Consider the following 25,465-nt stretch of genomic DNA (forward strand, 5'->3'; position numbering starts at 1 on the left):
GGCTTCTCTTGTTGTGGAGCACGGGCTCTAGGTGCATGGGCTTCAGTAATTGTGGCATGCAGTCTCCGTAGTTGTGGCACATGGGCTTAGTTGCTCTGTGGCGTGTGGGATCTTCCCAAAGCAGGGATCAAATCCATGTCCTCAGCATCGGCAGACAGATGCTTTTTTTTTTTTTTTAAAGTGTACAATTTGATATTTTTTTCTTATTAGTAATGTATATATGGCAACCCCAATCTCCCAATTCATTCACCCCCAACCCCCTTCCCCCCCGCCCCTGCTTTCCTGACTTGGTGTCCATATGTTTGTTCTCTATATCTGCGTCTCTATTTCTGCCTTGCAAACCAGTTGATTTGTACCATTTTTCTATATTCCTCATATATGGGTTAATATACGATATTTGTTTTTCTCTTTCTGACTCACTTCACTCTGTATGACAGTCTCTAAGTCCATCCATGTCTCTACAAATGTCCCAGTTTCATTGCTTTTTTTTTTTTTAAACTTTTTATTTTTTTATTTTTTACAGTAAACTGCGTATATTTAGAGTGTACCATTTGGTATCCCAGTCTCCCAATGCATCCCCCCCCCAACCCTCCCCGCTTTCCCCACTTGGTGTCCATATATTTGTTCTCTACATCTGTGTCTCTATTTCTGCCTTGCAAACCAGTTGATTTGTACCATTTTTCTATAGTCCACATATATGTGTTAATATACAATATTTGTTTTTCTCTTTCTGACTCACTTTACTCTGTATGACAGTCTCTAGGTCCATCCATGTCTCTACAAATGTCCCAGTTTCATTGCTTTTTTTTTTTAAAAACTTTTTATTTTTTTATTTTTTACAATAAACTGCATATATTTAGAGTGTACAGTTTGGTATCCCAATCTCCCAATTTGTTCCTGCCCCCCCCAACCCTCCCCACTTTCCCCACTTGGTGTCCATATGTTTGTTCTCTACATCTGTGCCTCTGTTTCCGCCTTGCAAACCGGTTGATTTGAACCGTTTTCTATAGTCCACGTATATGTGTTAATATACAATATTTGTTTTTCTCTTTCTGACTCACTTCACTCTGTATGACAGTCTCTAGGTCCATCCATGTCTCTAAAAATGTCTCAGTTTCCTTGCTTTTTACAGCTGAGTAATATTCCATTGTATGTGTGTACCACATCTTCTTTATCCATTCATCTGTTGATGGACATTTAGGTTGCTTCCGTGTCCTGGCTATTGTAAATAGTGCTGCAATGAACATTGGAGTGCATGTGTCTTTTTGAATGATGGTGTTCTCTGGGTATATGCCCAGTAGTGGGATTGCTGGGTCATATGATAACTCTGTATTTTTAGTTTTTCAAGGAACCTCCATACTGTTCTCCATAGTGGCTGTATCAATTTATATTCCCACCAACAGTGCAAAGGGGTTCCCTTTTCTCCACACCCTCTCCAGCATTTACTGTGTGTAGATTTTCTGATGATGCCCATTCTAACCGGTGTGAGGTGATATCTCATTGTAGTTTTGATTTACATTTCTCTATTAATTAGTGATATTGAGCAGCTTTTCATGTGCCTCTTGGCCCTCCGTATGTCTTCTTTGGAGCAATGCCTATTTAGGTCTTCTGCCCATTTTTTGATTGGGTTGTTTTTTTTTTTGTTATTGAGCTGCATGAACTGTTTATATATTTTGGAGATTAGTCCTTTGTCTGTTGATTTGTTTGCAAATATTTTCTCCCATTCTGAGGGTTATCTTCATCTTGCTTATAGTTTCCTTTGCTGTGCAGAAGCTTTGAAGTTTCATTAGGTCCCACTTATTTAATTTTGTTTTTATTCCCATTACTCTAGGAGGTGGGTCAAAAAAGATCTTGCTGTGATTTATGTCAAAGAGTGTTCTGCCTGTGTTTTCCTCTAGGAGTTTTATAGTGTGTGGCCTTACATTTAGGTCTTTAATCCATTTTGAGTTTATTTTTGTGTATGGTGTTAGGGAGTGTTCTAATTTCATTCTTTTACATGTAGCTGTCCAGTTTTCCCAGCACTACTCATTGAAGAGGCTGCCTTTTCTCCATTGTATATCCTTGCCTCCTTTGTCATAGATTAGTTGACCATAGTTTATTTCTGGGCTTTCTATCCTGTTGCATTGATCTATATTTCTGTTTTTGTGCCAGTACCATATTGTCTGTATTACTGTAGCTTTGTAGTATAGTTGGAAGTCAGGGAGTCTGGCAGGTGGATTCTTAACCACTGTGCCACCAGGGAAGTCCCTATCAGTATTTCTGATTTTGGTAAATGTCCTGTGACTATCTAAGAGAATATTCTTATTTTTAGGAAATATATGCAGAAATATTTAGAAGTAGAAGAGTAGGTGTTTGCAACTTATTCTCAGAAGGCTTAGAAAAATGTATGCTTGTGTGTGTGTGTGTAGAGAGAGAGAGTGTATATATGAGTGTGTGAGTGTGAATGATAAAGAAATGGGGCACAATGTTAACAGTTATTGAATCTGGGCAAATAGTATATGGGAGTTTCTTATACTATTGCAATTTTTCTGTGAGTTTGAAATTATGTCAAAATAAAATTATAAAAAATAGTCTTTATAGCAGCCATTATTCTTTCTCTTTCTGAAATTTTACAATGCAGATTTTCAAACACAGACAAGTTGAAAGACTAATAAACAAGATTATTAACATTTTGTCCTTTGTCCTTTATCTGCCTATCTCTATAGATACATAAATATATTTTTTCTGAACCATTTGAAAGTAAGTGGTAGCCATCAGGCCACTTTGCCCTGCATCTGTCAGTATGTATCTTCTCAGAATAAAGAATTTTCCCCTTCATAACCATGATACCATTATCATATGTAGGAAATTTACCAATTAACTAATATTCTCCAACACGCAACCCATATTCAAAATTTATTAATTTATCCAAAAATATCTTATTACTGTTCTGTTTTCAAACCAAGATCCCATCAAGATTTATATAGTTTTGTTTGATTGTATTGATAACATTTCTTCAGTCTCTCTTAATCTAAAACAGTCCTTTCACTTTTTTGTTGTTTGCCTTAAGTGATGCATTAGACATGTATGGATTTGTCTGATTGCTTCTTCATGTTGTCATTTAAAATATTCCCCTGAATTCTGGTAAACCGAAAGTTAGGTGTAAAAGTTTGATTGGGTTTAGGCTAAATATTTTTGGCAAGAATACTTCATAGGTGATGGTTATATAACATTCAGCGGACAGGATGGTGTCATAATTTGATTTTTGGTGTTATAAATTATCCATTATTATTGAACACTGGGTTTGCATCCAGCTTTTTTGCTATTCTAAAAAATACTTTGAAGATTTTTACATAAAGGTTTTATCCTGAAGTTCAATTCTTCAGACAAGATGCTCAAGCATGAACTTACTGGGTTAAAGACAGAGTACATTTATGGATGGCTCTTGGTAGGTTTAGCTAATTTTAGTTAGTGATTTGGCATGAAGCTGCCAAACATGTTTTAAAATTCCTTCCAATATATTTTCCCTTTTTCAGGGGCTGAAAGAAGTGACACTGCTTGGTCAGAATGTTAATAGTTTTCGGGACAATTCAGAGGTCCAGTTCAACAGTGCAGTGTCCACCAACCTCAGCCGTGGCTTTTCCACCAACTATAAAGCCAAACAAGGGGGCCTTCGTTTTGCTCACCTTCTGGATCAGGTCTCCAGAATAGATCCTGATATGAGGATTCGTTTCACCTCTCCCCACCCCAAGGACTTTCCTGATGAGGTGAGTATTGAGATTTTACTGTGTCAAACTGACATCAGTATCCTTAAGGAGGCTGGAGCCAGTAGCATGCAGCTGAGGCATCTGTCCTCAGAGGATCAGGGGATCCTGTGGTGTAGTACTGTATTGCCCTCTGAATCTACTCATCCTTTAGAAGGATTTGAAGTCTACCAAGGTGGGGGCAGGTATAGGACTGATATTAAGACCACCACTGTGCAGAGAGAGGTTTTATTACAAGATGTGGTGGGAAGGACAGGTAGGGGTGCAGTGTGATCCAGCGGGAGACAGTTTAGACTTTGGCCTCAGTGTTGAGTTCAGTCCTGGCTCTTCCACTGCTTGACCAGTAGGGGTTACCTTTTCAACTTGTCATCTTCATTTGTAAAATCTTTAATAATCACCTCCTGCTTTGGGTTGTTGGGAAATAGATATAATGGGTAAAAGGTACTCAGCAAAGTGCCTGGAATATAGTATGTAGCTCACATGTGAAACCGTTTTTTTGGGAAGATTTTTTGTTTTGGTGAAATGTGTGTCTTTTGGCCCCACCCCTACCCTCCCCGCCCTGCCATGTATTATTTGTCTTTTTGAGTTGTGAAAGTTCTTTATGTATTCTTTTTTTTTTTTTTATAAATTTATTTATTTATTATTTTATTGGCTGTGTTGGGTCTTTTTTGCTGTGCACGGGCTTTCTTTTAGTTGCGGTGAGTGGGGGCTTCTCTTCGTTGTGGTGTGCGGGCTCCTCATTGCTGTGGCTTCTCTTGTTGCAGAGCACGGGCTCTAGGCGCGTGGGCTTCAGTAGTTGCAGCACGTGGGCTCAATAGTTGTGGCTCACGGGCTCTAGAGTGCAGGCTCAGTAGTTGTGGCGCACGGGCTTAGTTGCTCTGTGGCATGTGGGATCTTCCTGGAGCAGGGATCGAACCCGTGTCCCCTGCATTGGCTGGCGGATTCTTAACCACTGCACCACCTAGGAAGCCCCTTTATGTATTCTTAATACAAATCATTTGTCAGTATGTTTTTTTCAAGTATTTTCTCCTAGTTTTAGTTTCTTGATTGTATCTTTAAAGTGACTAATTAGTTTGTAAGCTAGATGAAACAAATGCTATTTTTCGTTTTGGATCTGTGTCAGCACTACCCATGTATAGCCCCGTGGCTTGAATCTGACCTCTGCTTGCTTCTTCACTCTTTGAAAGCAGAGATGCCATCAGGTGAAATGTCTGGAACAGACAGAACATGGCTTGAGCAAAAGTAAAGAATTTGGGTAATTTATGTGTTTGGTTTAGTCAGCCTGTTAATTCTCAAAAATTAGCCTTGGTGGAGAAACAGTGGGGGTGGTACTCCTTTCTGCAAGATTCTTTGGTGAGACTTTGATGACCTTTAATGTGTTCTCTTTGATTAGGTTCTGCAGCTGATTCACGAGAGGGACAACATCTGTAAACAGATTCATCTACCAGCCCAGAGTGGAAGCAGCCGTGTATTGGAGGCCATGCGGAGGGGGTCAGACTTGCTTGGGGAGGGGCATCCTGTACCTTTCCATGTTTCCTTAAGGACCAAGTAATGTCTAAGGACCTAGCGTAATGTGTGGCACACAGTAGCTGCTCAGTAAATATTTATTACATGAGTAAACCCATGGACATAACTTGCTTATGTTCATTTTATAAGTATAGACTGAGGACTGGATCACTCATTTAATTTGTTTAGCATGTGTTCTATTAAGCACCCACTGTGTGGCACACTGAGATTTTAATTCTTTAGTTTTTTTTTTTTTTTTTTTTTTAATTTAGTTGTGGCGCATGGGCTTAGTTGCTCCACGGCATGTGGTATCCTCCTGGGGCAGGGATCGAACCTGTGTCCCCTGCATTGGCAGGCAGACTCTCAACCACTGTGCCACCTAGGAAGTCCCAATCCTTTAGCTTTTAACAGTAAAGTTTTTTAGGTCGTAGAATTTAATATAGCTCCATGTGTTCACTTACTTTGGGAGTAGTAAGTATAGCAAAGATAAGACTGAAAGGAGAATGTGACAAATGACAAGCTGTACGGAACTAGTAGTTTCCTTGTATTCCACATTGGCAAAGAGTTTTAGCAATATTAAATGTTAATCTATTTTCGTCTCTTTGTTAAATAAAAACATCTATTTAAAATAATTTATGTCCTTGAATTAAAATTTTATAGGCTCTGGATTAGGTTATAGTATAGGATTTGGATCAAAAGGCTCTTTTGGATGCTTTAACTTACTCTTGTACTGTGTTGTATGAATGAGAAATTATTACATGTGATTAATTCATAGTGTTATCTTTCTTTCTTTTTTTTTTTTTTGGCTGCATTGGGTCTCCATTGCTCCACATGGACTTTCACCAGTTGCAGAGAGCAGGGGGCTACTCTTTGTTGTGGTGCCCAGGCTTCTCATTGCGGTGGCTTCTCTTTTTGTGGAGCATGGGTTCTAGGCTCTTGGGCTTCAGTAGTTGTGGCACATGGGCTCAATAGTTGTGGCTTGCGGGCTCTTGGCACATGGGCTTAGTTGCTCCACGGCATGTGGGATCTTCCTGGACCAGAGGTTGAACTAGTGTCCCCTGCACTGGCAAGCAGATTCTTAACCACTGTGCCACCAGGGAAGTCCCTCTCTTCTTATAGCATTCATTTAAAGAAGATTGGTTCATCTGAACTTTTTCTTTTTGTTCTTTATTGCAGATATTCAAGAGAGGCTTATGTGGAATTAATTCATCATATCAGAGAGTCTATCCCAGGTACATGTAAGAAACATATTTTGCTGAGCATGTTACTCTACCTGTGACCCCAGGCTTCCTGGTCAGATACAGGCAACATCTGTGGTAGTACATTGTGTTACCTTTCTCACTTCTTGTGGTCTTCTTCATTGTTCTCTTTCTCTTTATTTCTTTCTGATTTTTTAATATCTTGGCCTTGCTAGAAATACTCAGAGGTGTGGCTTAGCTTATGGCCTCAGGTGCTAAAGAGATTCCTTTTCTATAGTCTTTGTGTTTCTGAACATATGAGAGAGACCTTGTTCCTGCTCATTAGCTGACAAAGTTATGATCTAAATTAGTTCTGATTTGGGAGGAAATGATGTCTTTAAAAATGTGTACTTAGAGGTAATTCTTTTCCTGTTATCATAACCCTTACTCCCCTTTCTCTTTTCCCTTCCTCCTAATAAAATTACTCTGTAAGTCTTTTAGTTTAGATTTGCCACAAAGCAAACCTCGGAATTTAAGAAAATTGAAATTTTATCAAGCATCTTTTCTAGCCACAATGTTGTGAGGTTAGAAATCAACTGCAAGAAAAAAAACTGTAAAAAACACAAACACGTGGAAGCTAAACAGTGGATTACTGAGGAAATCAAAGAGGAAATCAAAAATTCCTAGAGACAGATGAAAATGGAAACGACACAGCAAAAGCAGTTCTAAGAGGGAAGTTTATAGCAATACAATCTTACCTCAGAAAACAAGAAAAATCTCAAATAAACAGTCTGACCTTACACCAAAAGCAGCCAGAGAAAGGAGAACAAACAAAATCCAAAGGTGATAGAAGGGAAGAAATCATAAAGTTCAGAGCAGAAATAAATGAAATAGAGGTGAAGAAAACAATAGAAAAGATCAATGAAACTAAAAGCTGGGTCTTTGAAAAGATAAACAAAATTGATAAGCCTTTAGCCAGACTTATCAAGAAAAAAAGGGAAAGGGCTGAAATCAATAAAATTAGAATTGAGAGAATTCCCTGGCAGTCCAGTGGTTAGGACTCTGTGCTTCCACTGCAGGGGACACGGGTTCGATCCCTGGTCAGGGAACTAAGATCTCACATGCCATGTGGCATGGACAAAAAAAAGGAAAAAGGAGACGCTGCAGCTGACACCACAGAAATACAAAGGATCATAAGAGACTACTGCAAACAACTATATGCTAGTAAAATGGACAACCTAGAAGAAATGGATGAATTCTTAGATGGGAACAAACTTCCAAGACTGAATAAAGTACAAACAGACCAGTTGCAGGTACTGAAATTGAAACTGTGATTAGGTGGTGCAGTGGTTAAGAATCTGCCTGCCAATGCAGGGGACATGGGTTCGAGCCCTGGTCTGGGAAGATCCCACATGCTGCGGAACAGCTAAGCCTGTGTGCCCACAACTACTGAGCCTGCGCTCTAAAACCTGTAAGCCACAACTGTTGAGCCCACGTACCACAACTACTGAAGCCCACGTGCCTGGAGCCTGCGCTCCGCAACAAGAGAAGCCACCATAAAGAGAAGCCGGTGTACCGCAACAAAGAGTAGCCCTGGCTCTCTGCAACTAGAGAAAGCCTGCGCGTACCAATGAAGACCCAACACAGCCGATAGATAGATAGATACTTACTAAAAAAAGAAACCCCGTTATTAAAAAACTTTTAACGAACAAAAGTCCAGGACCAGGTGGCTTCACAGGCAAATTCTGTCAAACATTTAGAGAAGAGTTAACACCTATCCTTCTGAAACTATTCCAGAAAGTTGCAGAGGAAGGGACACTCCCAAATTCATTCTGTGAGGCCACCATCACCCTCATACCAAAACAGACAAAGATACCATAAAAAAAGAAAATTACAGGCCAGTATCACTGATGAACATAGATGCAAAAATCCTCAACAAGATACTAGTAAACCTAATCCAACAATACATTAAAAGGATCATATACTGTGATCAAGCGGGATTTATCCCAGGGATACAAGGATTTTTTCAATAGCCGCAAATCAGTCAGTGTGGTATACCACATTAAGAAACTGAAGAATAAAAACCATGTGATCATCTCAATATATGCAGAAAAAGCTTTTGATAAAATTCAACACCCATTTGTGATAAAAACTCTCCACAAAGTGGGCATAGAGGGAACCCACCTCAACATAATAAAGGCTATCTATAGCAGACCCACAACTAACATCATACTGAAGGGTGAATAGCTGAAAGCATTTCCTCTTAAGATCAGGAACAAGACACTTTTATTCAACACAGCTTTGGAAGTCCTAGCCATGGCAATCAGAGAAGAAAAAAAAATAAGAAGTATCCAAACTGGAAAAGAAGTAAAACTGTCACTGTTTGCAGATGACAATGTTATACACAGAAAATCCTAAAGATGCTACCAGAAAACTGCTAGAGCTCATCAATGAATTTGGTAAAGTTGCTGGATACAAAATTAACATACAGAAATCTGTTGCATTTCTGTATACTAAAAACGAAAGATCAGAAAGAGAAATTAAACAATCCCATTTACAGTCGCATCAAAAAGAATAAAATACCTAGGAATAAACCTACCTAAGGTGGCAAAAGACCTGTACTCTGAAAACTATAAGACACTGATTAAAAGAAATTGAAGATGACACAAACAGATGGAAAGATATACCATGTTCTTGGATTGGAAGAATCAGTATTGTCAAAATGATTATACTACCCGTGCAATTCCTATCAAATTTCCAACAGCATTTTTCACAGAACTAGAACAAGCAATTTTAAAATTTATATGGAAACACAGAAGACCCTGAATAGCCAAAGCAATCCTGAGAAAGAAAATTGGAGCTGGAGGAATCAAGCTCCCTGATTTCAGACTATACTACAAACTTACAGTCATCAAAACAGTATGGTACTGGCACAAAAATAACAATATAGATCAGTGAAACAGGATAAAAAGCCCAGAAATAAACCCACACATCTATGGTCAATTAATCTATGACAAGGGATGAACAAATGTACAATGGAGAAAAGACAGCCTCTTCAATAAGTGGTGCTGGGAAAACTGGACAACTACATGTAAGAGAATGAAATTAGAACATTCTTTAACACCATAAAGAAAAGTAAACTCAAAATGGATTAAAATCCTAAATGTGAGACTGGATACTGTAAAACTCTTAGAAGGAAACTTTGGCAGGACACTCTCTGATATAGATTGCAGCGATATCTTTTTTTTTTTTTTTGGCCATGCCATGTGGCCTGTGGGATCTTGGTACCCCAACCAGGGATTGAACCTGGGCCACAGCAGTGAAAGTGCTGAGTCCTAACCCCTGGACTGCCAGAGAATTCCCACAGCAATATCTTTTTGAATCCACCTCCTTCATTATTCCTAGAGTAATGAAGATAAAAACAAAAATAAACAAATGGGACCTAATTAAATTTAAAGCCTTTTGCACAGCAAAGAAAACCACAAACAAAAAAAGACAACCCACAGAATGGGAGAAGATATTTACAAATGATGTGACCAGTAAGGAATTAATCTCTAGAATAGACAAACAGCTTATCCAGCTCAATGTCAAAAAACAAACAGCTCAATGAAAAAAATGGGCAGAAGGTTTAAATACGTCTTCCAAAGAAGACGTGTAGATGGCCAAAGAGTATGTGAAAAGATGCTCAACATCACTGATTATTAGAGAAATGCAAATCAAAACAACTGTGAGGTACCAACTCACATTGATCAGAATGGCCATCATCAAAAAGTCTTCAAACAGTAAATGCTAGAGTGTGGAGAAACAGGAACCCTTCTACACTGTTGATGAGAATGTCAATTGGTACGACCACTATGGAAACAACTACTATGGAGACAACCTCTATGTTGGTACAGTCAGTATGGAGGTTCCTTGAAAAACTAAATATAGAACTACCATATGATCCAGCAATCTTACTCCTGGGCATATATCCCAAGAAAACCATAATTTGAAAAGATACGTGCAGCCCAGTGTTCACTGCAGCACTATTTACAGCACCCAAGACATGGAAGCAACCTAAATGTGCATTGACAGAGGAATGGGTAAAGAGGATGTGGTACATATATACAATGGAATATTACTCAGCCATAAAAAAGAATGAAATAACGCCATTTGCAGCAACATGGAAGGACTTAGAGATTATAATACTAAGTGAAGTCAGTCAGAGGCCTTATTGTTACTGTCCCTCCCTCTGTGGTATGATGTCACTTATACGTGGAATCTAAAAAGATGATACAAATGAACTAATTTACAAAACAGAAACACACTCACAGACTGAAAACAAATCTAAGATTACCAAAGGGGAAAGGTGGTAGGGAGGGTTAAATTAGGAGTTTGGGGTTAATATATACACACTACCATATATAAGATAATCAAAAAGGACCTACTGTATAGCATAGGGAGCTCTACTCAACATTCTATAATAAGCTAAATATATGGGAAAAGAATCTAAAAAAGAATGGTTATATGTATATGTGTAACTGAATCACTTTGCTGTACACCTGAAACTAACACATTGTAAACCAACTATACCCCAATATGAAATAAAAATTAAATTAAAAAAAAATAAAAGCAGGACAAATTTGAAAATACGGACTCTTCCTGTGTCCCTAAATCCAAGATTTGAAGTGAAAAATATCTTTTCTAGTGCTGAGAGGAATGTAGACTGAGAAACCAGGCTCTGGCACTGGGACCTTGTTGATGAGCAGGCCTTTACCTCCTTGCTCTGTAATGACTGTTCTGTTTTATTTGCACATGGGTTGGCTGGCTACAGGGAAGGCCTTATAGCTACTATCCCTCCCTCTGTAATCCACAAGTGCCAAAGCCGCCTCTTGAAGGTAAGCAGCAGTGACATGCTGTCTTTTGTTGTATGTCACAGGTGTGAGCCTCAGCAGTGATTTCATTGCTGGCTTTTGTGGTGAGACGGAAGAAGATCACCTCCAGACAGTGTCTTTGCTTCGGGAAGTTCAATACAACATGGGCTTTCTCTTTGCCTACAGCATGAGACAGGTGAGCCCTGGGCTGGGTGAGGAGCTACTTTTATGCGGAGACTGACATCGTTCCCAACCAGTTTCTGATCGATTGTGGACTGCTAGGAAGAAAAGAAAGTGGCAGCGAGGCTGTCCTTGAGAAACTACAAGAATCTTACCATTCATTTCTTTATTTTTTTTTAATAAACCTGTCTACTGTTTTACACAATTCAGTAATTTGAGATGAAAAACAGTTACTTGTGCTAATATTCATTAGAATATTTAAAATTATGTTTAGGTTGTTTAGAATTGGAAAGGGGAGGGAGGGACACTTTTCTTTTAAAAAGAAACCCAAAATCATGCATTAGCATGCAGAACTTTTTTGGCCTACAAATGTGATTTATTTTACAGAGGCTCCCTGTTGCTCTCACAGCCATCCTCAGCCCTTTAAAAAAAGTTTTCTAAAAATTTTTAATTTTTAAAAAATTTATTTTTGGCTGCATTGAGTCTTCATTGCTGCGTGTAGGCTTTTTCTAGTTGCAGCGAGCAGAGGCTACTCTTTGTGGTGTGCTGGTTTCTCATTGTGGTGGCTTCTCTTGTTGTGGAGCACAGGCTTTAGGTGTGTGGGCTTCAGTAGTTGCAGCATGTGGGCTCTAGAACTCAGGCTCAGTAGTTGTGGCTCTAGAGTGCAGGCTCACTAGCTGTGGTGCATGGGTTTAGCTGCTCAGTGGCAAGTGGGATCTTCCCAGGCCAGGGATCGAACCCCTGTCCCCTGTGTTGGCAGGCGGATTCTTTACCACTGTGTCACAGAGCAAGTCCATCAGCTATTTTTAATTTCCATTTTTCTAAGCCAAGTGGACCCACTGATGTCCACTTTATAGAGTTTCTCCTATAACACAGATTCCCAGGAAAACAAAGCAGAAGGATATGAGAAAGAAAAGGGAGAGTAATGCTATTTCCTGTAGAGAGGGGATAGTCCTGGTTGTCTGCCATTTTCTTTCTTCTTTTTTTTTTAAATAAATTTATTTATTGGCTGCACTGGGTCTTTGTTGCTGCTCACGGGCTTTCTCTAGTTGTGGTGAGTGGGGGCTTCTCTTCATTGTGGTGTGTGGGCTTCTTGTGGTGGCTTCTCTTATTGCGGAGCACGGGCTTTAGGCACGTGGGCTTCAGTAGTTGTGGCTTGCGAGCTCTAGAGCACAGTAGTTCTGGTGCACGGGCTTAGTTGCTCCGTGGTATGTGGGATCTTCCTGGACCAGGGATCGAACCTGTGTTGGCAGGCGGATTCTTAACCACTGTGCCACCAGGGAAGTCCTGCCCACCATTTTCTTGATAGTAGGGGTGAATTTGCTTGGGAGCTTCTCATCCCCCAGTCACCTCAGGGGCAGCTTGCCCTTGTTTCAGCTGGACACTGAGGGGTCTCTGTGGCCAGGGAAAAGCTGTCTGATGAATGATTGAACCATTACTGTCACTCAGCCGTCATCAACCAAGCTAATTCATGTCTTTTAAAGCCCGCTACTTAGTGTTCTGTAGACAGTGTAAGTGGGCCAATGTGTATATTGATGTCTCTTACAGAATTGTTTCAGGAATGAAGCATCAAAGGAGCTGTTGGGTTCCAATTTGCTTCATTTCTATGGACATCACAAATATGCAAGAGAAATTCTTTTCAATGCTAGAGTTGGGAAATGAATTTTCAGTGTGTGGTAGAAGCATAGCCTATGGGCATTCAATATGAGTGTTTACTTTGGAATCTAATTCCTAGATTAGGGTTAAGGTCATAGAGACTTAATCAGGTAGCATAGTGGATGAGAACAAGCACTCAAGCTGTGCCTCTCCCACTTAATAACTGAGTGACCTTGGGAAAAGTTTTTGCTTTCTTCATCTGTGAAGGGGATAACATTAATACCAACCTCATCAGGTTATTTTGAGGATTAAGATAATAAATATAAAGCACTTAAAATAATGCTTTGTAATAGTTAAGTGCATGATAGAGTTTAGTTGTTGTTAATAATAAGAATAGAGTAAAGCCTGTAAGAGAATTGTTTTAGAGTTCTCTACCCATTCTTCATTTCTCTCTGGATTTGGTAGATCTCTTAAAGGCAGATTGATTTGAATGTCCAGACTTTGTTTTATAGACTTCCCACTTTTGTCTAGCTCAGTGGTTCTCCGACTCTATTATGAGCTTGTGTACATAAAGATAAATATAAACGTGTGTGTATATATATTCATATGTGTATTAACATGTATGTACAGTCTGATTTTTCGATGATTTAAAAGCTTTCCAAGGATACATTTTTTTCTTTCTTTTTCTTTTTCTTTTCTTTTCCTTTTCTGACTAGGTAATACATGGGTGTGGTATAAAATTCAAAAGGTCAAAATAATATGCAGTGCCAAGGAGTTGTTGTTTTTTCTCCTAGGTTGCCTAGTTTTTCAATTCCTTCCCTGAAGCCAACTGCTCTTAGCAACTTCCTCTGTAGCCTTCCAGAGATATTTTATGTATTTATAATTGTATTTATATGTATTCTTTCTACATCAAAGTTATTATACATGTTGATCTGTACCTTGCTTGTTTCTGTTCAGAGTATATTTTGGAGAGCTATCATATCTGCATATGCAGGCTATCTCATTCTTTTTCACAGTTGTGTAATATTCCATTGTGTAGATAAACCATAATTTGTTTTACTGGTTACCTATTGATAAACATTTACTGTGATTTGCATCTTGTGTTTTTATAAACACTGCTGCTGAGTAACCTGGTACATGAATTATTTAGTATATGTGTCCTATAAAAATATCAAGAACAATTTTGAGTCTATGATTTTCATGTGCTAAATTTAGAATTTAACCCTTGCAAAAATGTGAATCCATTGCAGAGTTACCTTTTTCTGTTAGAAGGACCCAGAGCTAGAGAACTCTTGTGTTGCGGCTTGAGTTCCTGTACGTGTGTCTGTAAATTCCAAATCAGATGAGCCTATCTGCCTCTGTACCTCAAGAATGGATTCTACAAGTCCTTGGTGACCTCCATCTCTCTCTTTTATTTTTTTAATAGAAGACACGGGCATATCACAGGCTGAAGGATGATATCCCAGAAGAGGTAAAATTAAGGCGTTTGGAGGAACTTATCGCTGTCTTCCGAGAAGAAGCAACAAAAGCCAACAAGACCTTTGTGGGTTGTACCCAGCTGGTGCTGGTGGAGGGGGTGAGACTATGTGTATATATATTTTTTGTTTGATTTTTTGTTTTTTAGAGCACAGTATATCTCCCTTTATTTAGATTTTTGATTTCTTTTAGCAGTTTTTAAAGTTTTCAGCATTTAGATCCTGTACATGTTTTCTTAGATTTACACCCCCCCCCCTTTTTTTTTTTTAGCTATTGTTATTGCTATTTTATTTTTAATTTTGGGTGTCCACGTGTTCACTGTTAGTATGTAGAAATAATTGATTTTTTATTTTTATCTTGTATCCTGTGATCTTGCTGAACTCAATAGTTGTAGGAGTTTTTTGGGTAGATTCCTTGGGATTTTCTTTGCAGGTTATCATGTTATGTGTTTTTCTTTCTTCCAGTTGTTCCAGGGTTCCTTCTTTTATTGTTTACTTTTTGCTTAAAGAACTTCCTTTAGACACTCTGGAAGCAGATTGCCTTTGTCATCTTAGAATGTCTTGATTTCGTCTTCGTTCCTGAAGGATATTTTTGTCTTTAGTGAAAGGATTGGGGAAAAGTGTTTCTGTTCCATCTTTCTAGAAGCACTATCATATGTGTATTTTTAGCACCAATTTTATTGTCTGTTTTCAATCCTTTTAAAAACCACACTTTCTTAGAAATTTACTGTGTTTCAGGAAGTTTGGGATTCTGTAGTTTTCTGTGGTCAGGCTTGGGAACTTAGTCATCATTTAGAGCACTAAACAGATGGGATAAGGGGTGAGTTAGGGAACCTGCCCTTCTGTGAAGCTGCATGCTTCAACTATTGAAGAGGAGGGGAAAGAGAGAGACAGGGCCCTTTCTGTGACTCCTCATAAGTCCTGGTTTGAGAAAGGAGAGTCCTGTTCCATGCCGTAGGATATGGCAGTGTCAAAATCACCAGTTGTTTGGTATTTGATTGTTAGGACTCTCTGGTACTGTGTAACAGAGGGAAATTTGTTCAAGCCGTACAGTCTAAGCCAAAATATCTCTGTGTTGTATGAGACTTCAGGAGTGTTTTGTGGGGCCCAAATTCAAGAATACTGCCAGGTGTCTGGAAGGGACTGTATCTAGTCTGGGAAGCCCTTGAGGCTCAGATTTTCTTCTCTCCTCCTCAGACCAGCTTTTCCTGATTCTTCATCTGTGGGGCAGAGTACAGCAGCCCTATAGTTCCTGTGTTTCATGGTGTAGTTCCAGCTATTCACAGACCAAAGTTGTGTCTTTCAGCTCCAATTCAAATTTCCAGGAGAGGGAGTCTGATCAACTCAGCTTGGGTTAGGAATCTTCCTGTGGTCTGGTCCAGCAATTGCTGATGGTTGGTGATGCTGAGCTGGTGCAATACCCCAAAAGCATTTGCCTTGATAAATTTTTTGTTATTTAGGGTATCAGCTGTGATTCTGGAAATCTGTACACGAACATGTCTATTAGCAATCCACATTTTATCCAATAGGAAGTAGGTCTTATTGTATCCCCAGCTCTCCTCACACAGGGTCTGGTACAGAATATTGTACCTGTCTTTTGAGTGAATGAATAAGTAATCAAAGGTTACTAATCTTTGTCCAGGACTTCATCAGCCCCACAGAGAGCCCGTGGTAATTAAAGTAACCAAAACAAGGTTTTCTTTTTTTTTTTTTTTTACACATCCAACATAAGCCAGTATTCATTTGGGGCTAGAGAATAAATGAGTTTTTCAAGGTCAGCATTGGAGTCTTTACTTTTACTTAGAGGTTACTTTCTTTCCTCCAGTCATGGTGAGTTTATTTACTTACTTATTTTGGCCGGTCTGGGCACCGGGGATCAAAGCCGTGCCCCCTGCAGTGGAAGCTCAGAGTCTTAACCACTGGATTGCCAGGGAAGTCCCATGGCCAGTTTAAAACACCAGGTTGCTGTATTTAGTGTCAGAGAAGATGATAACTTCTGTATACTGAGCATTTACTATCTGTCAGGAACTGTGTACTTTATAGTTATCAGCACATTGAGTCCCACCACAGTCCTTGGAGGTAGTGCTGTTATTAGCCCACTTTTGTAGGTGAACAAAGGAGACTCAAAGAAGTAGAATAACTTCCCTAAGGTTACACAGCTAGTGTGGCAGAGCCAGAATTTGGCCCAGATCTGTCTCATTCTGTAGCGTATAAGTACCTGCCCCCCTTCAAATTATGGAGAATCTAAAAAAAATAATAGATATAGAGAGGATAGTATAATGAATGCCCACATACCCATTAACCAGCCTCAGCAATTTGTCTATACAGTGTTAATCATGGCTGATCTTATTTCATCTCTACTGCTCCCACTGAGTTGTTTTGAAGCAAGTTCAAGACATATTTTGTCAGCAGTTATTTCAGTATACATCTCTAAAAGATAAGGACTCTTTTAAGAGACATAATGCTATTATCATATCTGAAATAACTGACAGTAGTTTCTTAATGTTATCAAATATGTAGTTGATGTTCCAGTTTCCTTCTTTGTCTTATAAATGTTCTTTTATGGTTGGTTTGTGCAAATCATGGAACATGAACACTCTTTTAAAAAATTTATTGTAAAACAATCACAAACTTGTAGAAAAGTAGCAGTATAGTACAAAGAACTTTTTCTTTGAAGCATTTGAGAGTAAGTTGCCCTGATGCCCCCCAATTCCCTAAATACTGCAGTGTGTATATTGTGCACACAGGAGCATTCTCCTGCAAGACTGTAGTACAACCACCAGAGTCAGAAAGTTAAGCTTGTTAGATTACTACCATCCAGTCCTTACACCCCATTTAAATTTCTCCACTTGTCTCAGAACTGTCATTTATAAGAAAAAGATTCGGTTCAGTATCACATGTTGTGTTAGTTGTCATTTTATCAGATTTTAGAAATTTGATGTGTCTTGGCATATGGCTTTCTTTGTGTTTTTTTGGGATGTGTTGAGGCTACTTAGTTTATGGGTTTATAATTTTCATCAAATTTGGAAAATTTTCATTTATTCTTAAGATATTTTCTTCTGTACTCCTGCTTTCTTGCACCCCCCCCCCCCCCCCGCCGCCCGCCGCTTCTCCAATCACCTATATGTCCAACCACTTGATATAGGTCACTGAGGCTGTTCAGTTTTTTTTCTCCTTTTTATATCTGTGCTTCATTTTGAATAGTTTCTATTTTTCTGTCTTCAGGTTCATTAGTCTTTGCTTTGGCAGTGTCTCATTTGCTATTACATAGTGTAGTAAAAATTTTAGATGTTATGTTTTTCATCTCTGTAAGTTACATTTGGTTTTTTAAAAATATCTTCTACTTCTCTCCTGTATTCTTGTTTTCTTTTGAAACTTTGCATTTGAAATTAATTATAATAGCTGGATTAATATCTGTGATAATTCCATCATTGCTGTCATTTCTAGGTGTTTCTATTGACAGACTTTTCTCTTGATTATGAGTCACATTTTTCTGCTTCTAGATTCCTGCACGTATCTAGTGATTTTTGATTGGATGTTGGACATTGTGTTGTCGGATATTATTTTTGAGTGTCTGGGTTTTGCGTTGGGCTTTGTTCTGATAACCAGTTTTGTTACTTGTGGTTTTGTTTGATCCTTTCAAGGCTTGTTTTTAATCTTCGCTAGAAAAGTTTTTTTATTCTAGGATAGTTTAGCCTTGGTACTAGGTATGGTTCTTCCAGAGTTGATACTGCATGTCGCAAGGAATCAATGAGGACTATTTGGTGGTAGGTCAAATGATTCCCAGCCCTGTGTGAGATCTGGGAGCTAACCAGCTGACAGTTCCCAGGTTACTTTCTTTGTCTGACATCATGGGTTTTCACTCCACACAGAAATGTATTATTATTCAGCGTAGACTCAAGGGGCCCCATGCACGTTTCTACAGCTGTTTTTCTGCTTAGTTGCCTCCTCTCTCAAACTTGCTCCACAATTTCTAGCTATTGCAGCCTCCCTGGACTTTGATCCAACTGTCCTCAATTAGGGGAAAATCACCACACTCTGCCATGAGATCTCCCTCCCTGCTTTGCATTCTCTGGTCTGGCACGTGTCTTCTGGTAGAACACAGGTCACCCCATTTGTTTTCTCTCTCGGGGATCATAGTTTTGCACCATCTCTTGTCCAGTAACTGAAAATAGGTGTTTCATATATTTTATCCAGTTTCCGGGTTATTTAAGGCCTGAGGATCAATTTGGTTTTTGTCACTTCATCATGATTGGAAGAGAAAGACTTGTGTCTGTTGTGGAAATTAATGCCATTATACTGGTTTTGTTATTCTCCTGGCCCAGTTGTGTTGGAGACTCTGGCTTCCAGTCTGTCTATCCATTGGGACAAGTAACCCAGGCCAGACAAGCCCAGAACATACCCGAGTGATTACTGTGAGACTCTGTGAAGTGAGAGTCGTCTTGCCCAGTATATCGCCCATATGTCCTTGGCATCAGGCCTTTTGGAGGTCCATGCCTGTGAAAGGTAATTCTGGAATCAGACTCGTTGATTGAATCATTATATTACCATACTGTCAGCAAAACTTTATTGTGTTTCTGTTGTGTGCCATGTACTGCCCTTGTGGGTGAAGCAGCCGTAAAGCATTTAGTCTTAGGTGATTCCTTGGTTAAGAAATGCTCTCTGGGTCAGACCCTTGGGGATCTGAGACAGATGAAGAACTGATGACTGACAGATTCAGAACCTCTCCTCTGTTTTTTTGCAGCTCAGTAAACGTTCTGCCACTGACCTTTGTGGCCGGAATGATGGAAACCTTAAGGTGATCTTTCCTGATGTAGAGATAGAGGATGTCACTAACTCTGGACACAGGGTCCGAGCTCAGCCTGGGGACTATGTGCTGGTGAAGGTAAGATGTCCTTTTGTGCTTTTGACTTGCACTGCGAAATGGGTGTTGGATTGGATAATTTGGGGGAATGGAATTTTTTCCTGGAGAAATTCTTTAGGAAAATAAAAATCTCTTTTCCACCTGACCAATGGAAAGGCACTTGAATTAAATTTTAGACTGCTCCTAACTAGGCTTTCTGTTTTTCTTCTCTTCTCTTCTGCCCCAAAAGAGTTCTTTGTGGGAATTTGGTGAGGTTGGAATACATAGTGGCAAGTATGAGTCGTTTCCTGCTGCAGAAGAGGCCAGGAAGTGCAAGCGATTTTAAGTGAGTTGATAGTTCTCTCTGTCAGAGATCAGCATGCCCTTCGAGGTCTCTGATGCCCCAGGCATCCCTTAACTTACATGTGCTCCAGTTTCCTGTGTCCCTTCCCTGGACTAGCAGGTCTAGTTGAATGGCTGTGGAATTTCCCCTTTCTTCCTCTACCCATTTCACTGAGGATATTGCTCCTTTCTTCCTTCCTTCCTGAATTTTGTCCTTCTTCTTTTTCTTCTCCAACTACCACAGGTCTGCTACTGCAATCTTCCCTTTTTTGTTTTGTTTTGTTTTGTTTTATTTTATTTTATTTTATTTTACTTACTGTATTTTACTTTACTTATTTTATTTTATTTTATTTATTTTACTTTACTTATTTTGTTTTATTTTATTTTATTTATTTTACTTTATACTTATTTTGTTTTATTTTATTTTATTTTTTGGGGGCTGTGTTGGGTCTTCGTTGCTGCTCAAGGGCTTTCTGTAGTTGTGGCAAGCAGGGGCTACTCTTTGTTGCGGTGCACAGGCTTCTCAGTGTGGTGGCTTCTCTTGTTGCGGAGCACAGGCTCTAGGCGGATGGGCTTTAGTAGATGTGGTGGGTGGGCTCAGTAGTTGTGGTGCACAGGCTTAGTTGCTCTGTGGCATGTGGGAGCTTCCCAGACCAGCAGTTGAACCTGTGTACCCTGCACTGGCAGGCAGCTTCTTAACCACTGCGCCACCAGGGAAGTCCCTGGCATCTTCCTTTTTCCCTCATATCCACTTTGCCCAGAGCCAGAACTGGCAGGACATGTACTGATGAGGTGGGCAGGAGCACGACCACTTTTCCAACACTGAGCTCTGAAGCATCTGCAAAAGAGAGAGATGATGAGAGGGTGATTCTTCTGCTGCTGTGGTTCAGTGTTATGTCTTCCACCCTGTTCCTTAGTGCCTCACCCTCTCCTCTGCTTTCTGTCCTCGCTGTTACGTCACCTCCCTCTGCAGTCATGGGAGCCGTGGTTCATGGTGTGCACTGAGGGAGGCTCATTCCCCTGGCGTGTAACTTCTGTAGGTTGGCCTGGAGGTTTCAAAGTGCTCAGAACTTTTCGGTTCTGTCCATCTGACAAAAACAATTGTTTTGCAGGTTGGGGACTTCCTGATCCTATTCCTTTCTGGCCTTGTCCTGCCTGGGGATTGTCTTACTTTCAGCATTACCTAGAGATTTCCTAAGTGGAGTGATTCCTACTAGGCAGCAACGTGATTGGTCTGGAAACAGTCTCTCATAGGCTTTTCCACTTGCTTGTTCTTTCCTTTTGACGCTGTCTTGTTTTCTTACTTCTTAGTCTTCTGAATGTTTGTTTCTTTGATTTTCAGTTGCTTTTTCATATGTATTCCTATTCTCTTTCTACTGTAGATAAGGGTTTCTTGAGAAAACAGATGAGGTTGGTGGGTTGGGTTGTAATATTCGTATGGTATTCTTTTGTAACATGGGAAAATGTCATTTGCCAAGATAGAAAGGTGATTCTTGGGACTCTTTTTTTGTTCCAATGTGACGTAAACCTCACAAGCAAAATTTAGTGAAAGGATCACAATGAAGGAGAAGCTGTGGAACTAGGGGTCTGTTGGCTCTTTCTGTCACTCATCTTTGCTATTCTCATCTTTCTCCACTTAGAGAATCTGGACTGTGCTAGAGCCATTTCTCATAAATTTCACTTCCTTGTCTCCCTTTCTTCAATGGAGCTTATTTGGCTAAACTCCAACCTTGGTGAAAGTGATTATCTGCTTGCTCTGCATCTGCTGAACATTGTTGGGGAAGAGCATGCAGTTAATCCGTTTTGCATAGATTAGGTCAGATGATGGTGACTGAAAACTCCAAATACAGTGGCTTAAATAAGGTAGGAGTTCTTTTTCTCATAAAAATCTAGATATGAAAGGACTGGTGATTGTGATCACCAAGGGCCTGGCTCCTTCTGTCTTTTGCTCTGCTGTGTGTGGCCTCCATTCTCAAGGTCAGCTTATGATTCAGGATGGCTGTTGCAGCAACCATGTCCATATCCTGGCTAGTAGGAAGCAGGAAGAAGAAAGGTGAAGGGCATGTCCACTTCCTTTCAGGACCCTTTGCAGAAGTTGCACACGCTATCTCCACTGTGGTAACACACCAGGCTAGGCTGCAAAGAAGCTGAGAGTGTGGTCCTCATTCTGAATGACAATGTGCCCCGTTAAAAATAGGGAGTTCTGTTATTGAGGAAGAAGAGGAGAACTATTGGGGGACTAGTAACAGTGTCTTCACATAAACCTACAGCACTCAGTTCACATTTATGCCATAAAACTCTAGTGAGCACTCAGAATGGCGCTACAATCCTAATCTTACTGTATTTCCCCAGTAAACTGACTTCTCCACTCTTGTTCTCCCTAAATCTTCACTCACTTATCTAAATCCTAGTGTCAGCTGATGTCTTTGCCTCATACTTCGTAGAGAAAATACGAGGGTGAGTCAAAAATTATCCAGAGCATGGATAATTTTTGACTCACCCTCGTAGATACAATCAGGTGAAATCTCATTGTCGCATCATTCTTTCCACCAGCTCACCCACACCTCCCCCGTCCCTGTTTGCTCACATGGGACTGTGTAGGAAGCGTCTGCGTCTTCTGTCACGCAGCTCCTTGTGCTTTTTGCTTCCATCCCTCCATATCCTCAAAAATGCTTTTTGCCTTTGTCTCCTTTCTATCTTGTGTCCTAACCTTAATGTGGCCAAAATAGAAGGAATTCTTCCCACTTTCCTGCAGTTTTCTTCTTTGCAAACCTTCTCCATCTCAGCAAATGGCACCACTCAGTTGCTCAAACCAAAAATATTGGAATCATCCTAGATACTTACTTTCCTGTACTACCCATCAGTAGTTCATCTGTTTCAGCTCTACCTGTGGAATGTATCTTGGATCTGACCATTTCTTTCCTTCCCTAAGCCATCATCGTTTCTTAGTTGGGAGATTAGAGCAGCCTCCTCACGGGTTGTCTGTTTCTATGTTTTGAAAGTGTATTATTTTATTGAAGCGTATCGTAAATGTAGAGAATTGCTCTCAAGTGTACCACTTGATGAATCATCACAAAGTGACCCTACCCATGTGACTACCACCTAAAGCAAGAAATCAGATATTTTTAGGATCCCCGAAACCCCCTTCATGTTCCTGCCAGTTACTCTTCCAAATTACAGTTACATCCTAATTTCTAATACCGTGGTTCGGTTTTGCTTGCTTTTTTGGTTTTTTGTTTTGTTTGCTTTTTGACCGCGCTGCATGGCATGCGAATCTTAGTTCTCTGAGTAAGGATTGAACCTGTACCCCCTGCAGTGGAAGCGTGGAGTCTGAACCACTGGACCACCAGGAAGTTCCAACAATTTTTTTTCTCTTTTTCGCTGCATTGCTCGGCTTGCGGAATTTTAGTTCCACCACTAGGGCTCGAACCCGTGCCCCCTACAGTGGAAGCGGGGAGCCCTAACCATTGGACTGCCGGGGAATTCCCCCGTTTTGCTTGTTTTTGATGTGAAGTTGAGTCATACAGCATAGAGCTTCAATGCGTGGCTAGTGTGCAGTTCATCCATGGTCATATTTATCCATGGTATATGGATATAGCACAGTTTATGTATTGTAGGGTTGATGGCCATTTTGGTTGTTTCCAGTTGGGAACTATTATGAATAGTTGCTATGACTGTTCCTGTGTATGTGTCTTAGTGCATGTATATATTCATTTCTATAGGATATGTGGTTTGGAATCGCTGGATAACAGGGTGTGTGTAGTAGAAATAGCTGAAATGATTGTACCATTTTACACTCCCACTGATAATACATGAGCATTTCAGAGGCTTTGTATTCCTGTTTCCATGCTTGCCCTCCTCTAGGCTTTCTGCCCCACAGCAGTCAGTGTGATCTTTCTAAATCAGATCACTCACTCATGTGGTTAAGCCTGCCAATGGTTTGTCATTGGAGCCAGCATAAAATGCAGGGTATCCAAGGCCTTTTATGATCTTTCCTAGCTACCTTTGCAACCTCATGTCCTCTGTACTCTTTTTATTCTCTTTCCTCTAGTCTTGGTGGCCTCATTTTTACTCCTCAGACTTAGTTCTGGTGTCAGGGACTGTGCACATGTTGTGTTGCTTAGGGGGCTCTTGATTTTTGCCTGGCTGCCTTCTTTTAAATCTTCACGTTCTCTCTTTTTTTTTCCTTTTTTTTTTTCACTTTCTCTTAAATGTCACCTTGTTGAGAGGCCCCGTGGAGTACTGAAAGCAGCTTCCCTCTGCCTTGCTCCTGTCACTGTTTACATTAGCCCATTTTATCTTCATAGTACTTTCAGTGCCAGAAATAACCTTTGTTTGTTTGTTTGTTTATATCTTTATTGTCTGTCTTCCCTTGAAAGCTCCTTTGAGGGCAGGGAAAATATCTGTTTTGTTCTTCTTGATATCTCTAGCACCTAGGACAAGTCCTAGAATACAGTAAGCACTAAATAAATATTTACTAGTGGACTGACTCACTCTCGTGGTCAGAAGTGAGACCGCTGGTAGTTTTGGGGTCCCATGCTTTGAATTCTCAATTGAGAAAAAAGAGAGCCTTTCTCACCAAATTTTGGCCATAAATATCTCAAGGACGGATTTGATGGGTACAGCCTGGATCCCAGCTGACCTCTGGAGTCAGGAGGGAGCTGTCTGTGATAGGCAGCTCACACCTGAACCTTATGGTTGCCTCTGGGGAGGAGCCATCTCCCAAGAGCAAAGGGGGAAGTGGCTGTTTGGGACTGACCTATTTTGGACTTCTTCAAGTACATGCATTAGCACTGTCTCAGACGTCTCTTCTTCCCAGGATAGGGCCCACAGAGGAGCCACGCAGCCTCTGCTGACCTGTCATCTCCATTAGATTCCTTTCGGTGGCCTCTCCTTGGGACGATTCACGTAAGTCCCTGTAGTTCAGTCCTAGTTACCTTGCCTTCTCTGATTTGATTTTCTTTCAGATCGCCTCAGCCAGCTCTCAGACACTTAAAGGACATGTTCTCTGCAGGACCACTCTGAAGGACTCCACAGCATGTTGCTGACCTGAGTGGTTGGCCAGCAGGAAGAGAGTTATGACTGGTCACTAATGAAAGAGGTAAAGAAGCTCTGGAGACAAGCTGCAAGTGGTGAAGCAACTTTCTGTGAAATGGAAGCTGCATTTCTTTGCTGCTTTGTGAACAGCTTTGACTGTCATTAAATTTACCTAAAGTAAAGTGGTCCCTTCTTATCTACTTTTACTTCATTTTTGCCTTGGTTAGTGTCCCTGAGATTTTCCCTATAGTTTCTGGATTAAGTGTTATCCAACCCAGTTTCTACTGTGGACACCGGAGAACCTGTGTGGTTTTCCCCCATGTACCCTGGGCATTAGAAACTGAAGAGGAGGGGAAGGTGGAGAGAAGCATCTGTTGAGGAAAACCTGCTCTAGATCATTCTAACATTTTGGTTTGCCTGTCTCCTCACTTTATTCTCATATGTTACCTGAGAATTTCCCTCCTGGACCTCTTTTTCAGCCTGGCAGTTCATTCTTTGCCTTCAGGTCTGACAGCACTTGGAGTTTAGAAAACATTGTTACCTTCTAGTAGGCTCTGGGGAGTCATTCTTGACCCATTCACTACCAAGATTATGTCATTCTGTGGGACTCATGAAAAAAAATCCAAACGATGGTAGTGTGGATTCTCTGGAGCAAGAAGCAGTTTGGTTGAAGTACCCTCACCATTGCTTCAGAATTGTGTGAACTCGGGTA

At 40.3% G+C, this 25,465-nt stretch overlaps 1 protein-coding gene across 1 annotated transcript in view; it reads left to right on the forward strand.

Moving 5' to 3' along the window:
- The window catches only part of CDK5RAP1 (CDK5 regulatory subunit associated protein 1), a 37,095-nt gene extending 12,165 nt beyond the window's left edge, over positions 1-24,930 (forward strand). The window contains 7 exon segments of the mRNA XM_057701493.1: positions 3,516-3,746; positions 5,137-5,234; positions 6,426-6,481; positions 11,346-11,476; positions 14,483-14,632; positions 19,276-19,416; positions 24,684-24,930. Of these exon segments, the coding sequence (XP_057557476.1) occupies positions 3,516-3,746; positions 5,137-5,234; positions 6,426-6,481; positions 11,346-11,476; positions 14,483-14,632; positions 19,276-19,416; positions 24,684-24,764 (888 nt within the window). The 3' untranslated portion in view covers positions 24,765-24,930.
- The last annotated feature ends 535 nt before the right edge of the window (positions 24,931-25,465 follow it).

Source organism: Hippopotamus amphibius, chromosome 12 (genome assembly GCF_030028045.1).
Source record: "Hippopotamus amphibius kiboko isolate mHipAmp2 chromosome 12, mHipAmp2.hap2, whole genome shotgun sequence".
Taxonomy (NCBI): Eukaryota; Metazoa; Chordata; class Mammalia; order Artiodactyla; family Hippopotamidae; genus Hippopotamus; species Hippopotamus amphibius.